This window comes from Physeter macrocephalus, chromosome 3 (assembly GCF_002837175.3).
Source record: "Physeter macrocephalus isolate SW-GA chromosome 3, ASM283717v5, whole genome shotgun sequence".
Taxonomy (NCBI): Eukaryota; Metazoa; Chordata; class Mammalia; order Artiodactyla; family Physeteridae; genus Physeter; species Physeter macrocephalus.
Window position 1 is genome coordinate 21417077 of NC_041216.1, and position 17563 is coordinate 21434639.

Sequence of the window (17563 nt, forward strand, 5' to 3'; positions counted from 1 at the left end):
TCCTTGCTGAGGACGTGGCATTTGAGCTGAGAGACAGAAGTAGTAAAGAAGTGGACAAACAAAAGAGACAGGTGGAAGAGTTTTGGGTATCACGAACAGTAAGTGCAAAGGCCCTGGGGCAGGATATGCTTAGTGTGACTAGAAACAGACAGGAAGCCACAGAGGGTTGGTGAGCCAAGAGATAAGATATGAGAGAGGCAGGAGCCCAGTTAGTCTGGTGGGATTTGAAGGCCACAGCAAAGGAGTTCAGATTTTATGCTAAGAGTTATGGAAAGACACTGACAGACTTTCAGAATCTCCTATTGCAAAATATTCCAGCCAGTCAAAAGAGTATATATAAGATATATGTGACGTTTAAGAAATAATTTAATAAACATCCTTGTAGCCTTCACTATTCCTCCCCAACACCATTTCTCACTCCTCCAGGGAGATAACTGTTATCCTAAATTTTTTTTCTTTTTTTTTTTGTGGTACGCGGGCCTCTCACTGCTGGGGCCCCTCCCATTGCAGAGCACAGGCTCCGGACGCGCAGACTCAGTGGCCATGGCTCACGGGCCCAGCCGCTCCGCGGCATGTGGGATCTTCCCAGACCGGGGCACGAGCCCACGTCCCCTGCATCGGCAGGCAGATTCTCAACCACTGCGCCACCAGGGAAGCCCCTGTTATCCTAAATTTTAGTTTATAATTTTGCCTTTCTTCCTAATAATTACAAAGATAAAGCAATACATTGCCTGGTTTTGAACTTCATATAAATATTATAGCATCATGCTGTGTGTGTTCTTCTGCAATTTGCTTTCCTGTTCAACCTCACATGTGTCAGGATGGGCCACGCTGGTGTATGTAGCTGCAGTTTATTCATTTTCTCTGCTGCGTAGTACTCCGCTAGACTATAACTGCATAGTCAGCTGCTGTCGTGGTTTATCCTTTCTCCTGGGACATGACATTATTCGATTTTCTAATGTTGAATCAACTCTACATTCTTGGAGTAAACCTTTTTAAAAAATGTTGGATTCCATTAGCTGATATTTTGTGTAGGATTTTTGTTTCTGTGCTAGCAGATCAAATTGACCTATCATTTTCCTCTCCTGCCTTGTCGCTTTTGGGGTCAAGATTACAGATTCCTCATAAAATGACCTGGGGAGTGTTTCTCCTCCTTTTACTCTCAGGAGCACTTGTGTAAGATGGAGAAAACCATGGAAAGATTTTGTCAGTGTAGCTGCCATATCATCATCCTTCTGCAGCCCCACTCTTGGTACAGAATCTTGAATTTTTTTTGCATGTACCTTCCCTCCAAAAAGCAAACACGTGCCTCCCCCAGGAGTACCTCAAATTGACATGCTCACAGCCTACTTAGAAAGCTGCATTTCTGGTTTTTTACAGGTGGATCCTTAACTCAAGATTTTAGCATGAAGAGTTGTTGTCAGGCTTGCCTGGAGGCTCCCTAGGTAACAACAGGTAGGTGCCTCTCCTAACTGATTCACCGTTTTCTTGAAAATCCAGATACAGGATCACTCACTTATCCCTTAGGGCTGCCTTGAACCTGAGCCATGATGGATCCAACTCCTGGGTCCAGAGGTGAGTCCGGCTGAGCTGGGACCCCAGGCTGTTCACCAAGGCTCCTCTGTTTTAGGGACCTCTTGGAAACTATGTGGTCCAAATCCTCTAAGCACAAAATTAGCTTCTTTCCATTATTTTTGGAAGGGAAAGAACACCATGCTAAATATAACGTGGGTCAACAAGCCAGAAACAAGATAAATAGCTGCCAGCTGCACCTCGGGGAACTGGGTCTCCACACCCCCAGTGAACCGTCCAGATCCTGGTCTCCAGAGGGAGGGTGGAAACGACGAACAGTTTTAAGCTACCATTGGACACATAACCCTGCCATGAACCCCCACAAAAAACACCTTTATTTCATTTTCTTATTTGAAAAGCAACACATTTCTGTGTTTTCCGATTCTTATCCTCCCAGAAAGAAAGAGAAAATAAAAATCATTCTAATCCCAGCACACAGAGAAAATAACTGTAAACATCATGGTTTATATAATTTGAGTGTTTTGAAATTTAATATAATACATTCACTGGTGTCTCTCAACCTTTTCTTCCCCGACTATGGTTCCTTCCCCGAGAAGTCTTTTTAGACCTTCTTTTTTTTTTTTTTTTCTGGTACGCGGGCCTCTCACTGTTGTGGCCTATCCGGTTGCGGAGCACAGGCTCCGGACGCACAGGCTCAGCGGCCATGGCTCACGGGCGTAGCCACTCCGCAGCCTGTGGGATCTTCCCGGACCGGGGCACGAACCCGTGTCCCCTGCATCGGCAGATGAACTCTCAACCACTGCGCCACCAGGGAAGCCCAGACCTTCTTTTTGTAATGCTCTCCCAACCCCTGCCCCATGAAATTTTAATGCTGCCAACATGCTGGGTATCTGGAGGACCACAAACTATAGTAACAGGTAAGATTATTTTGCACCATCCCCAAGAGCCAAAATTGTTTCCCCCTTGTGGGTGATCTCACCCCATTGAGAATGCAGGCTTTAAATAATATTAAATAACAAACCTTTCTGTAAGAATTTACCGTGTGCTGGTCACATACTATTCTAGGTACTTAGGTCCATTTACTTTTTTATTTATCATAACTCCCCTATGAGGTGCGTCCTAGAGAGCTTTTATCTCCATCTTACAGTTGTGGAAACTGAGGCACAGAGAGGTTAAGTAACTTGTCCAAGGTCACTCATCTGGGAAGGTACAAAGTGAGGATCAGAGTCCAGGCAGCCTCGTTCCAAAGCTCACACTTAACTACCGAGCTATGTTGCCTTGTGACAACACATTCTGATTGTAGAAAATTCAAAATACAGAAATAGAGTAAAAGTTACACTTCCCAAGCCCCCTCCATCCCCAGAAGCAATCTTTGGCACAAGTTTGGAATGTGCCCCTTTTCTGGGATCTTACATACATGTTTGCATACAGGAAAATATATTGTCTCTTTTTAATTTTAACATAAGTAGGATCGTTCAGCCCTTTCCCCTGTATAGTCATATATACAGACCCATGTATGGAGTTTTATTAAAATTAGAATCACACGGAACATACTCTTGTTTGACTTTAAAATGTATCATTAGCTGCTTTGAGACCATAATTGAATAAGTGCGTGTACCATATTTTATTTAACCAAATCCAGATTATTGGCTATTTAAGTAGTTTCTAGTTTCTCGCTACTATAAAGCTATGCTGAATATCCTTGCCCTGTGCATAATTCTTAGAAGTGGGAGTTAAATGGAACCTAAGGGTATAAACATTTTTGAAACGTTTGATCCACAAATGCCAAAACTTGCCATCCAGAAAAATTGTATGAAATTGCCCACCCCGACACCCTCACCCACACTGAGTATTAGTGCCTGTTTTCTGTCATTGACAACTTAACAGGCCAAAAATGTGTTAATTCTGACATGTTCATCTCTGCCCGTGTCTCTCATCGGGGACCTGTTTTACTCACGTGACAGCATAAGGCAAAGCTTGAACTGAGAATTAATGAGAAGAGGAAGCAGGGGGAGATAACATGGCCCCATCACTGGTTTAATAAACAGGCTGTCAGCCTCCTGGGAACGAAGCCTGCCTGTCCGGCCCTGAGCAGGTGCTCAGTAAATGGTTTCTTCATCTCTCCTGCTTCCAGCACGAGGCTCGGGCTGCACCTCTCCACCACGGAGCCCTCCAAGTCTGGCCTTGTCTCCAATCCATTTGGCAGGACAGATGCATTCCTAGGGCTGCCATACCCCTCCTCCTTCCCTTCGCTGGCTGTGAGTGATGTGAGAAACACACAGCCTTGTGTGTACCGTACACTGTTCCCAGCTGGTCTCGCTGCAAATGTCTCCAGCAGGAATGGACAGTTGCTTAACAAGATGTGGGCAAGGAAATCCCAGGATGAAGGGCAGAGGCGCCTACAAAGGCCAGAGCTGCCCCTCTCACCACCCGTGGCCCCAACCAGCCCTGGGGGAGAATCAGTAAGGATGGAGTCAGGGGGCTTCCCTGGTGGTGCAGTGGTTGAGAGTCCGCCTGCCGATGCAGGGGACGTGGGTTCGTGCCCCGGTCTGGGAAGATCCCACGTGCCGCGGAGCGGCTGGGCCCGTGAGCCATGGCCGCTGAGCCTGTGCTCCGCAACGGGAGAGGCCACAGCAGTAAGAGGCCCGCGTACCGCAAAAAAAAAAAAAAAAAAAAAAAGTGAATTTTATGATACATATATTGTACTCAGTAAAGCTGTTTTTTTTTTTAAAGTTAAACATACGTGACCCATTTGTTCTACTTCTAGGCATTTATCTAAGGAAAAAAATATAATCTAGGGCTTCCCTGGTGGCGCAGTGGTTGAGAGTCCGCCTGCCGATGCAGGGGACGTGGGTTCGTGCCCCGGTCCGGGAGGATCCCACGTGCCGCGGAGCGGCTGGGCCCGTGAGCCGCGGCCGCTGAGCCTGCGCGTCCGGAGCCTGTGCTCCGCAACGGGAGAGGCCACAGCGGTGAGAGGCCCGCGTACCGCAAAAAAAAAAAAAAAAAAAAAAGGATGGAGTCAGGGCTCCCTGTTCAGTGCTCTGTATGCGTACATGTGCATGGTCATATACCAGCACGCATGCATGGGTGTGCATGTATGTACACACCTGCCCAATGCATTCAGGGGCAGATGCAGATCCTATTATGTGAAGTGGGGCTTCTCTCACAGAGACTTTCCATATGCCCTCCAGCCTGACTTAAGACACCCAGCTGCCTAGTGCCACAGTTCCTGTACTTTCTTCCCACTTTGTTATTCCCTGTAGACTGTTTTCCTGCTGACCTGGAAGCCCCCCTAATCCTTAACTTGCTCACCAGTGTTTCTCCAGCACCTAACACTGCTTAGCAGATGCACAAGAAATATTTGTTGAGTGGAAAAAAAAAAAAAAGAGAGAGAAGGAACTGACTTCAAGCCGATAGAGGATGTTATCCCAATTATTTTTAGAGTATTTTTGAACAAAGTGGCCAGTTTCAGATGGAGCCCAGTGCTTGATGAGAAAATATCTCAGCAGCATCAGCTTTCACGTGGCCTGGTTAGCCGTCCTTTCGCAGGGAGCGGAAAGAATGCAGAATGGCAAACAGGACCTTGCCCATCGAAACAGCTGTAAAGTTTTACCGTTCTGCAGAAGTTGCTTAGGCAGGAATAACGTAGTTGAGGAGTCATTAGCCAGGAGCCTTGCTCGCTGGTCCCCCCGCCCCCTGAAAGTGTTCTACACTCAACTCTTCAAATCACTGCCTTATCTGGCTCCCTCTCGCAGCCAGCAAATGGTTACGGACTCCCAGGACGGCTGACCGCTGCCTTTAGCACAAGGTCTCTGAGCTGCTTCACGGGAGAGGGTTTCTCATCCAGCTGGGCACAGCAGCTAAGAGGAAGGATGTGCAGACTTCTGCCCCTTTAAGAAAAGCAAAACTCCGTGTGGCTGAAAAGAAGTGTGTCTTGCAGGCCAGCTTCATCTGGCCTCCGTTCATTTCATTCGTTTGATTCAGCAGACATTTGGCGGGGGGGGGGCCCTGTTATGTCCCAGGAGCAGAGTGAAAAAGATGTGGTCACGGAAAGCGAGAGACTTGCCACGGTAGTTGCTGGTGGCTTGCGGGACACACACAAGGACAGCTGAGCCCCGGCGATCAGAGCAGGGCAGAAATGCTGGCGGGGCTTTGCGAAGGAGGGCAGGGAAGGGAGAGGCAGGGCCAGGTTGAGCCGGCCACGAGCATCATTCTCAAGAGCCTGGATTTTGTGCTGCAGGAAACAGGGAGCCCCTGAGGGTGGTGCGGGTCCGCAGTCGGCTGTTGGACCGGGTCGTATCATTGACCGATGCCGGTCAGCCAGGCGATCCTGTCACAACCCTTGATCATGGCTCAGGCATGCCACCCTTCACTCTCCTCGCCATACCCGGGAAGAGGTGAGACTTTATCGCACCTCGTTAAATCCCACGAAGTGTTTGAACCTGCAGCTCTGACCTTTCCGGCCTCTTGCAGGGAAAGGTCTCGCGTTGCCTTTTCGGGTGGGGGGTAGGCGGACCACAGGAGGAACAGGAGCCCGTAAGACCTCTGGAATGCATCAGAGGCGAGCCCAGCAAGAGCCTGTGGCTCAGTCCTGCTTCTCGCCGCCTTCAGGAGCACAGCCGCTGTGTTCACCAGGCCACTTGGAATCAGAACTGATTTTCCTCTCTCCTCTCTCTGCTTCCCTTACAGACCCCCCCAGCCGCGGCTGTCCACGCGGGATGCCTCACATTTGCTTGACACCATCCCTTGAGAGTCTGGCTGCTGTTTTTTCAGCGTGGCGCTAGGGATTTAGCGCAAGGCGTTTAAGGGGTTTTTGGTGCTGCCGGTGCTGCTGTTTTTTATTTATTTATTTTCTCTCTTTGAACCCGGGCCTTGCCCCGCTCCCGCTGGCATGATGGCCCAGTCCAAGGCCAACGGCTCGCACTACGCGCTGACTGCCATTGGCCTGGGGATGCTGGTCCTTGGGGTCATCATGGCCATGTGGAACCTGGTCCCCGGGTTCAGCGCTACCGAGAAGCCAACCGCTCAGGGGAACAAGACGGAGATAGGGAGCAGCATTCTCAAGAGCAAGACCTTCTCTGTAGCCTATGTGCTGGTCGGGGCCGGGGTGACGCTGTTGCTTCTCTCCATCTGCCTGAGTATCCGTGACAAGAGGAAGCAGCGGCGCGGTGAGGAGCTGGCGCACATCCAGCACCCGGGGGTCGAGCCTCAGGCCCACGAGGAAGACAGGTGAGGCCTGGCCGCCCGCCCCGGATGGGAGATGGACGTGCACACCCACACGCGCAGGGCTCAACAATGACGAGAACATTTTAGTCGAGGAGCCTTTCTCCCACTAACGCTTCTGTAAAACAGTTTATCGTTTTACAGCTAACTTTGTCCTTCGATCCCAAAGTCTCCCAAATAATGTGGCTCGAATGGATTACAGGTGTGTCAAGATTTTGACGCCTCCTGGGGATCCGCATGGCTCCCGGGGTGGCCAGAGCCTGCACGCTGGAAGCTTGTCCATTTACCCCAATGTCCTGTGTGTTTATGCTTTAAGTTGAAAAGGTTGGGAAGCAGTGTTCTCTTTGACCCAAAATGCCACGAACAGATTTATAAGGTGAGTGGTAAATTGGGGAACATATGATAAAGGTGGATATCCCTAGTAGAAAAAGAGCCCTTACAAATGAATATGAAAGAGGAACACATCAGTAGGAAGATGGACAGAGGACACAAACAAGCATTTCATAGATATTCACACTGTAGATGTTCAACCTCATTAGTCAGGAAATGCAAACAACCGGAAAAGGCACCCTAATGCCTTGGCTTTCATATTGGCCCAGATAGACCGCCCCCGGGGTTGGAGATTTGTAGGGAAGTAGGTTGCTGATCAGAGTGTTGATTGACATAACCTTCCTGAAGGGGCGTTCACAGGAAGAGGCCATATTAAAGATGTGTGCACCTATCAGTTCTCTTCCTAAGAGCTTGTCTTTGGGAGACAATCACACAAGTGCAAAGGGTTTTGTGCTCACGTGTTTATCAGAGCATTGCTGAGAATAGCGAAGACAGGTGACAACCTAAATATCCATCAGTCGAGCTGAAGTATGACATGCCCATTCAGTGGAGTTCTACACACAGCCATCACTGATCTATATTTGCTAATGTGGGTCCGTATCCACCACATTGAGAAAAGGAGGTGATATATAACACAGCATGTTAGGAAAGGTTTTCATCACATCAAATGTTGCGGCTATGGAATTACAGAAAGATCTGGAAAGGTATACGACAGAATGTTAACAGTGATTGATTGTCTCTGGGTGGAACAGTTTCGGATGTTTTTATCTTCTTCATTAGATTTTTCTAATGAAGAAAATTCGTTTGAATTTCCAGTAAGAATGTCTTTATAGTGGGGCGGGAGTTGTTTTTATTTTGGAAAAATTAAACCGATTTTCTGAGAGTAAAAGATAATCAGGCATATTCTAGAAAATTTGGGAAATAGAGAAAAGAACAAAGAAGGAAATCAGTCACCCATCATTACCCACCCTGGCTATGAGCTCACAAGTTCATTCCTAAAGGAGATGAGAGGAAAGCCCAGGCAAACAGTGAGGTTTCTGATGTTGGCCATTATCCCCTATACAGGTTCAAGTGTAGGGTGCTGGAAAATGGCTATTGGCATTACTCCCTATAAATGTATAAAAACTGCCCTGACCTTTCGGTTTTCTCTTTCAACAGTCAAATGAGACTAAGGCTGAGGATCTGACCTATCCTTTGAGTCTAATGGTGAACGTGGAAGACAAAATGACAGAATAATTTGAGATACATGTAAATTTTATATTCCAGATATTCCTTCTCTACCCAGGGACAACCATTTTGCTTCAAATTTGCAGCTGTTTCATGCATGTTTATGTTGTCTTTGGTCAAAGGATGCCCAGCTGGGCATCGGGATAGCCCACCCAGCATGCTATTAAGTGTGAGGCTGAAAGGCAAGGGAGGTTAACTCCCAGATGATATGGTGTAGTAGTTGAGACTGTGGCATTCATTTCCTGCCCTGCCACTTCTTAAAGGTATGACCAAGTCACTTAACCTCACTGTATCCACTTCCCCATCTGTAAAATGGGTATACTAATAGAACCTAACCCATAGTGTCATCAGGAAGATGACATTGGTTCATATGTACTTGGGACAGTGCCTGGCTCATAGCCAACAGTTGAAGTGTTAGCTCTTATTACCTCTTGGGCACATTTGTTGTTTACAAGGCTGGCATACGTGGTCCCAGTGGCAACATGGGATTTGGAGTCCATCTGTTTGTGATTTTAAATGACTTGAGCGCAGGCTAACACTCCCGTGTCTGTGCTTGGTGTGTTGCAGCCAAGAGGAGGAGGAGGCCTCCTCAAGGTACTATGTCCCCAGCTATGAGGAAGTAATGAGCACAAACTACTCAGAAGTGAGGGAACCGGACCAGAACCCCAGGATGAGCATCTCTCTCCCTTCCTACGAGTCCTTGACGGGGCTGGATGAGACAAGCCCCACCACAACCAGGGCTGACGTGGAGACCGGCCCGGGGAACCCCCCCGACAGGCAGAACTCCAAGTTGGCCAAACGCCTGAAGCCGCTGAAAGTTCGAAGGATAAAATCCGAAAAGCTTCACCTCAAAGACTTTAGGATCAACCTGCCAGACAAAAATGTGCCTCCTCCGTCCATCGAGCCTCTGACTCCCCCGCCACAGTATGATGAAGTCCAAGAGAAGGCCCCCAACTCCCGGCCCCCGGACTGACGACCCCTCCCGGGCGTGTTCCCTCCTGTCACTCAACCTCCACGCCAACAGATCCCGAATGAAGCCACTCAGCCACCGTTGAGAAGGGGAGGGGCCAGGTGTGTACTTAGCAATTTGGACGGGGCCGGGGGGTGAGGGGTTCTGGGATTCAGGAGCGACTCTGCGGCCCCCAGGACCTCACATAGTAGGCGCATCGGAAAGAGCTGCTGCTTCGGATCTCGTGATGCTGTGACCCCATCAAGGGATGGCGCCGGCATCTTCCCCCTTGTCCTTCCGCGACTCTGAATCGCCAGCGATGACACTCCTTGTTCCGATTAGGAAAGGATACCTATCAGCTGGTTTAGATTGTGGTTTTGTTTTGCTTCCACTAGGACTGTTTTGTTTCCAAAAGAAAACAAGTTATGCCTTCGCTTTTTCCCCGGTATCCTGAACTGAGGGTAGGAAAGATGACCCGCTTTATAGAAAGGACACGGGCCCGTTTTGTGAATTAAGCCGAATGAGAGGCTGGGTGATTACCCTGGGGTGAGACCCAGGTGGGGTTCTCAGAGCCCCTGATGCCGTCAGTTCTTTTGAGGGCCCAAAGCCTGAGGATGCATAAGGTCCTAGTTTTAATTGGTAGACTTTGCTAGTCTCTCCTGTGTAATGGCAGAAAAAGGAAAGCCGTCTGGGATGCTCTGTTCCTTCTAAAATGCCTTGCAACTGAGCTTTTTGTAATAAAATATTTTATATGTCACACATTTGGTGCTGAATTACATTAGCAGTTCTTCCAATACTGACTTGCTTAGGGAGAAATCTCACTGATGAGAATAATACTAGCTAACATATCCTGAACACTTAGTATATGCCAGGCGCTGTGCTAAGCACCTCACATATTTATCCCATTTTCAACTGTACCCAAGCCAGGTATTACTTCCTGTGGGTTAGTTCACGAAGAATCAGGTTAATTAAAGGGCCCCATGTCCCACCGCTAGGAAATGAGAGAGCTGGGATTTGAACCTAGGCCTCCAGAGCCTGAGTTCTTAAACACTCTAGCGTGCCACTCAGCGGAAAGGGCTTTTTCAGACTTTGAATGAGGACCTGTGCTTCCCAAGAGCTGAGACTGTCCCAGTCAACCCACAGGCCCAACAGAAAGTTCTGGGTATCTAGACAGCAGCTCTCTACCTGTCTAAACATCCTATGACAGCTCTTCTCCTGAGAACTGGCCCAGATGGGCTGTATGATTGCAGAGTGAGCGTGTCCTCGTGGAGAGGGCAGAATGCCTACCTGCGGAGCCCGGGAGAGAAATTCAACAAACGAGAACACGCAGGGGATGGCAGACTGCTGAGGCTGGGCTGGAGAGGACCAGGGACGTCTGGGGTCAGGGTCTTGACTGTGGAGTGGGAGTCTGGGAAGACAAATCTGAGTCCAAAGTTCCCTTCCTGGGGCTTCCCTGGTGGTCCAGTGGTTAAGACCCTGCGCTTCCAGTGCCGGGGGGCTCGGGTTCAGTCCCCGGTCGGGGAAGTTCCACATGCCATGCGGCACGGCCCAGAAAAAAAAAAGTTCCCTTCCTGGTCCTGGCAAGCGTGGAGTGGGCTGCTGGGGGTCTGTGTAGCTAGGAGGGTGGTTAGAAGAGCACATTCACAGGCCCTGATGTTTCCTAAAAGCTCCTGTGGGAGAGAAGGAGCGGCAATTAGGAAGTCAAGCACCTTGTTATATCAGAATTGGCAACCGTGCCTAAATTCCAAGCTTTCATTTCCTTATGTAAATCCATCTATAAAAAGGGAGCTGCAATACTGGAGCACCGGGTAACTGCTCGGTGGCCTGGGATACCCGGAGGCCTGGTCTGGTCCCAGCCCACCCCTGAGCCAGCCTGTGCCTCTCCATGTATCTCTGGGCTGGACTTGCTACTCATTTACTCCTTTTTTAAATAAATTTTTTTAAATTTATTTTATTTACTTATTTATTTTTGACTGCGTTGGGTCTTCGTTGCTGCACGCAGACTTTCTCTAGCTGCGGCGAGCGGGGGCTACTCTTCGTCGCAGTGCACAGGCTTGTCGTTGCAGTGGCTTCTCTTGCTGAGGAGCTCGGGCTCTGGGTGCGCGGGCTTCAGTAGTTGTGGCACGCGGGCTCAGTAGCTGTGGCGCACGGGCTTAGTTGCTCCACAGCATGTGGGATCTTCCCGGACCAGGGCTCGAACCCGTGTCCCCTGCATTGGCAGGCGGATTCTTAACCATCGAGCCACCAGGGAAGCCCCTCATTTACTCTTAATGCTTCCCCCTGATGAGGACAAACAGGAGGAAAAAGGAAAGGGCAGTAGCAAGGTTCCAAATGAGCTGAGAAATTACCTTCTAAAAGGGCTCTCGATCTGGCCTCTGGTAGATGTCTGTCGGGGTGTCTGCCCAGCCTAGACCTTCCTCAGGAGAGAAAGAAGTTTAGGGCTTGCAGTGGGCTGACTGGTGGTCCCAAAGATCTCAGTCTCTAGTCCCTGGAACCTGAGAATGTTACCTTACAAGGTAAAGTTTTGCGGATATGAGTAAGGATTTTGAGTTGAGACTATCCTCGCCCTAAATGCCATCTGTAAGCGTACTTATAAGTGAGAGACAGGAGGAGATTATATACATAGAAGAGGCGGAGGCAGTGACCACAGAGGCAGGCCTAGAGTGATGCACCTACAAGTCAAGGGATGCCAGCAGCTTCTGCGGTTAGAGTCTTTTGAACTCCTTGGCTTTTCAGCTCCTAGGCTGTAAGATTTGAATCAGCAAATGCCCCAAGGAGAAAAGCTGCACCAAATGTCAAGCTTGCGCCTGTGTTTCCCTTCTCTCCAGAACTTGGCCCACATGTCTCGGTGTCTCTCTAACATTCAGATGCCAGCAAACAGATGTTTTCTTACTTTATCCAGGTTTTCTAAAATTTCTTTAGACTTCACCTGGTCTTATGTTATTATTGAACTATCATCTCAATCCCCCCTAGGAAGAAAATTTACAGTTTTTAGAGAAAAGGGAACCCTGGCACACTGTTGGTAGGAATGTAAACTGGCACAGCCACTGTGGAAAACAGTATGGAGGGTTCTCAAAAAACTAAAAATAGAACTACCATATGATCTCGCAACTCCACTCCTGGGTATAAATCCGAAAAAAACAAAAACACGTGTTTTCAAAAACATGTCTTTGAAAAGATACGTGCACCCCAATGTTCGGAGCATCGTTATTTACAATTACCAAGATATGGAAGCAACCTAAGCGTCATCAAGAGATGAATGGATAAAGAAGATGTGCATATAACCAATGGCATATACTACTCAGCCTTAAAAAAGAGCAAAATTTTGCCATTTGCAGCAACACGGATGGACTTGGAGGGCATTGTGGTAAGTGAAATAAGTCAAACAAAAACAAATACTGTAGGATATCCCCTATATATGGAATCTAAAAAGTACAACAAACTACTGAATATAACAAAAAAGAAGGAGAGTCACAGATATAGAGAACAAACTAATGGTTGCCAGCGTGGCGGGGGAGGAGGGGCCGATACAGGGGTGGGGAAGTGAGAGATATAAACTACTGGGTCTACAATAGGCTCAAGGATGTATGGTACAACACAGGGAATATAGCCGATATTTTGTAATAACTGTAAATGTAAAGTAACCTTCACAAAGTATATAAAATTTTTTTTAAAAGAAATCATATTGAAAATTGAAAACAATTTAAATGTCCATCAACAGGAAAATGCACATATAAATTACTGTTTTTCCCTACGTGGGAGCTAGGGTGAGAGCGAGAGCGAGCGAGCAAGAGAGAGAGCTAGAGCGAGAGAGCGCCAGGGAGTGAGGAGAGAGCAAAAAAAAAAAAAAAAAAAAAAAAAAAAGGGATGCCAGCAGCCACCAGAGCTGGAAGAGGCAAGGAATGGACTCCTCCCTAGAGCATCCAAGGGAGTTTGGTCCATCTGAAAAACCTTGATTGCAGCCCAGCCGATGCTGATTTGGGGCTTCCAACCCCCAGACCCATGAGAGAATGCGTTTGTTGTTTTAGGCCACTAAGCTTGTGGGAATTCACTACTATGTTTAGCAGACCAACACGGGGCTCAATCTTCAACTTATTAGAGACCAGCCCCCACTTTGATCTGAAAACACTTCTGGACTCTTCCTATAAGGCAGGAGTGCTGTGGAAATTGCACGAAGGACCTTAGTTGTTTTGTATGTGTGGAAACAATCAAGTAGAAAATTATTCACGTTGTTCAGAGAATAGCTCATGGATGTTTGGTACGTAAACTATGGAGCATGGATGCGCCTCCGTCTAAAAGGAAGGCAGGGAGAATGTTAGCTGGGAATGGGAGCAATAGGCTGGAGCCCTGAATAGTGCCTAGGAAGACAAGGAAGTTACCTGCAAGAGTAAATTGAAACCGAAGCAGGAGGTCCCTTTCACCTCACAATTCCCGAAGGCACACTCGTCCTGCTTGCTCACTGGTTCAGACTTATCAGAGCTCTCTATCTTTTGACTACAAAAAAAGCTAAAAAGGTAAAAACCAGAAGAAAGACCCTGGCCCTTCCTTTCCTCTCCACCGTGTTTTTGTCCTTAGGGTAAATATAAGAAAGGCAGAGACAGGGGAGAAAAATCAAAAGCCACCCACCTGTGCTTGGGCCCTAACTGGACCCAGAGCTATGAAAGAGCAAAGAAAATTGCCTCCCAGCACTCCCACCCCACCCAAAAGGAGGAATCTCAGCAGCCATGTTGGTGCCATGTGACCTCCGCCCTCTCAAGTCACAGCAGCTGATAGGTATGTGTTCACCTGACCCAGGAGAACCAATCAGAAGCTGGGCTGGGCTAGGCTCATCTCTCCCAGGTCCTGGGTTGGGCCATGTGGTTATCAGGGATTAGGGGGCCACAGGTGAGTGAAGCAGGGGACGTTCCTCAGCACAGAGAGAAGCTGACTGCTGAAAGAGGCAGACATGAAGATGAGACCTCAGACGTAGCTGTCTCCTGATGACTTTCTGGTCTTTGGTCCTGATCCCTTGGAAAGTCCAGCTGTACTTCTGCCCCTGCGTTCCACAAGAAATGCTGTGTCCCCCCAATAAATTCCCCTTTTAAGCTCGGATCCTAAATTTAGCCCACGTCCTTGAAGGCGGGCCCTGCCTTTGCATCATATCAGGCAGCGCTGGGCCCCCAGTGGATACTCCACCTGGTCTCAGTTTTGATTTTCACTTTTCTCAGACCAGTTACAGTTCTGAAAAGGGGAGCCACGGGCAGATGCTTGAGGTAAAAGGCCGTGTTGGAGTACAACTGTGACCGCAGCGCAGAGCACTGCCTGGTGTGTGTGTGCGGCTAAGTCAGCTGCATCCACCCACAGATAAGTATTGAGCTCCACGGATATATGCCGGGGTACTGTTCTGGGTTCCGGGGATAAAGCATGAAGCCCTGCTCGCCATGGGAAGGGTCCTTGCTTGGACAGTGCCTCCCAAAGTGGGTCCCATGGCCTTGGGTGACAATGACCATGGTCATTTCGGACTGGCTGCTTGCACTGGATATAATAAACTTGAAAGCCACCAGGGAGCCACGTGCACAGAGAAAGCTGGTCTGCAAGAGGAGACTCATGAAGCAGAGGTTCACGGAGAAAACAGTCCTTCATAGAAAGAAATAGTTCTGGGTTCTCCTTAGCCTGGCCTCACTCACTGTCCTGTAGGATGCCCCGGGCTGCTTTCGATAAAGTCCTATCTTGTGCTTAAACGAGTTGCAGTGGGTTTCTGCTGCTTGATGCCAAATGTCCTGAGATGCCTTGGTTCTGGATGAACACGTGTGAGATGGGAAAGCTAAACTAAACCCGCAATTGTGGAGCAAAACTGAAAATGGGACACAGCTTTATCCCTGGAAATGGATGGATCGATCAAACCACAGGCCATAAAGGGCAGTACACGAAGAGCCCTTCTGAGGATTAATGGTCTCATTTGTTGCCTTAAGGGCCCTGGCCAGGCTCATTTAGCTCCTAGAACAAATTGTGCTGAGTATTTAAGTGTGGAGGCACAAAAGGACAGCCCCTGTTCTGTATGCAAGCGCAGAGGGCGAGAGATGGGCTTTCGATTGGGGAGGGCTTTGTTTTAATCCAAGCATGGCTGCTTCCTAGAAGGATGATCGTGGGCAAATAATTGGATCCCTCTGACCCTTCCTCTCTACACCAGCAAACTGGAGTTTCCTAATTCTGAGCACCTGAGGAAACCACAGGCAAAGTGCCAAAGCTACACCTGACACAGAGTGGAGGCGGGGGGTGGGGGGGGAGTTGCCACGTGGTGGCTGTGACTAGACCACAGTCTCCTGATGGAGAACTTGAAGATTCAAGCTCTTCTCCAAGTGTGAGCCTCACACTCATTTCTGAAAACGTGTTTTGGGAAAGTTCACCAGGCGCCACCAATAGTTTGCAAGGAATCTTCACATAAAGCCATCTCCAGGAAAACTGCAGCAGGGCCACGTAGGTAAGACCAGTTGAGGCAACCCTGGGGTCAGCCTTGCACAAGGCTTGGTTCCTCAAGGCACGTGACGGCAACTCTCATGGCATCCGTTTTGTTTGTTTTCAGTCTAACGCCGAGTTGTCTGTGTATTCAGAACTAAGTGGCTGGTACTAGGAACCACGGCCATCAGGATTTTAGCCACCCTCTTCCTGGTGATTCCCCAAGCACATTTCCCAGGATTTTAATGGGAAAACGTCCCTGATTAGCTACATTTGGGAACCTCCAAGTTGAACAAAGTCTATTCATTCAACACATTTTTATTGAGCACCTGCTATGTGCCACATGCTAGGGATAATCTGCAAACAAATGGATCAAGTCCTGAAGACACAGAGGGCACATCTTGGGTGGAGGGGGGACATAAAATAAACCAATAAATAAAAATATGATGCAATGTCAGAAAATGAGAAGTGCTGTGAAGAAAAATGAGGCAGGGTAAAGGATAGATGAGAAGGGATCACAGATCTGGGTGATCAGGAAACGTCTCCGAGGGAAATAACATTGCAGAAGAGTGACGAGTGAGCCACATGGATATCTGGGTGCAGGGAATTCCAGAAAATCTCTCAAATGTTTGTGCGCATTATGAATCTCCAAACAGATGCTCTATGACGTCTCATTTCCCAAACCCATGTGGCCACAGAAACTCTTTTTCCCCACAGAGCATCTTCCAGGGTCAGCTTTCACAGAACACCCTGCAGGGAATGGTGATGGAGCCAAATCTGATATTCTGCAGGGGGAGAAACGGGCCCAGAGGGTTGTCCAAAGTCCTACAGCTCATTGATGAAGTTGTCCATCAGCTTTCTCGCTTTGTGGCATTCAGATCGCAGATCACCAGTGAGGGCAAGCCACTAAGATGGCCCAGCGCCTGACAGCGGTGGTGGTGGGCAGCGGGGTAGAACCAAGTTCATGGGTCCAGGATGAGCCAGGCACAGGCGCCTGGAACCTCCAGCTCAGACCTCCCTGTGTCCACTCCCCGACAGGGAAGCATGTGCCTCTGATGGGAAGCCTGCACCCCCTCATGACAGCCTCACGGCAGAGGGGTGGATGCTTTCCAAAGTTCTTGCCACCTGTGTGGGTGGTGGTTCGCAAGGCACCGTCAAGACCATGCAGAAGCACCTTTCACGCTGAGCCGACAGGAGAAAGCCACTCCCCGGTTTCTTTGTAGCAATGCAGCTGGCCTAGGAAGCGATGTCCGAGAGTGCCTGAAGATGGGATGGTACGTGACAGCGAGCCACAGCACATCAGGCTCAGATCCTCCAATAACTGAAGGAGGGTAGTGGTCAGGAAACCTGCTCTCCTTGGACACTGCGAAGCGAGCTGACCCAGAGAGGGAGGGAAAGATAGGGAAATACGAGCACACAATACATAGATGCAAATTTCTCCAGAAAAGCCACTAGAGAGAACGTGTATACACGTGCACCAGACGCCTTTAAAACGTAGCCCTGGCAACAGAAGTTTCCACGGGGCCAACCCGCCTGACCGCCATGTGTCTCATCAGACCCCTGGAACTCTGCGCTTTCCAGGAAGGCAGTTAGGTGGATGACATGCTGATACAAGCCGACCAGCTCCCAGATGCAACGTGTGACAAAACGTTCTCAACGTGCAGTGACACTGTTAAGGATTCAAGCCAACGCCAGAACTGAATGTTTACACCTCAGATCAGTGGTTCTCAACCAGGATTGGTTTTGCCCCCCAGGGGACATTTGGCAAAGTCACAGTGGCCGGAGGCGGAGCTGCTGCTGGCATCTAGGAGAGCAGGGATTCTGCTAAACATCCACCATTGCATAGGACAGTCCCCACAACAAAGA

At 48.8% G+C, this 17563-nt stretch overlaps 1 protein-coding gene across 1 annotated transcript; it reads left to right on the top strand.

Moving 5' to 3' along the window:
- The first annotated feature begins 763 nt into the window (after positions 1-763).
- On the top strand, positions 764-10019 carry TMEM51 (transmembrane protein 51). The gene is made up of 3 exons (XM_028487817.2): positions 764-1455; positions 6223-6762; positions 8881-10019. Exons 2-3 carry the CDS (start codon positions 6425-6427, stop codon positions 9284-9286), a joined length of 744 nt encoding a protein of 247 aa, XP_028343618.1. The 5' UTR covers positions 764-1455; positions 6223-6424; the 3' UTR covers positions 9287-10019.
- Positions 10020-17563: the final 7544 nt, after the last annotated feature.

Excerpts from the sequence above, each read along its gene's own strand:
- TMEM51 (XM_028487817.2), top strand. The coding sequence starts at position 6,425 with ATGATGGCCCAGTCCAAGGCCAACGGCTCGCACTACGCGCTGACTGCC. Across the intron at positions 6,763-8,880 it reads CAGGCCCACGAGGAAGACAG|CCAAGAGGAGGAGGAGGCCT; the intron begins GTGAGGCCTGGC and ends GGTGTGTTGCAG.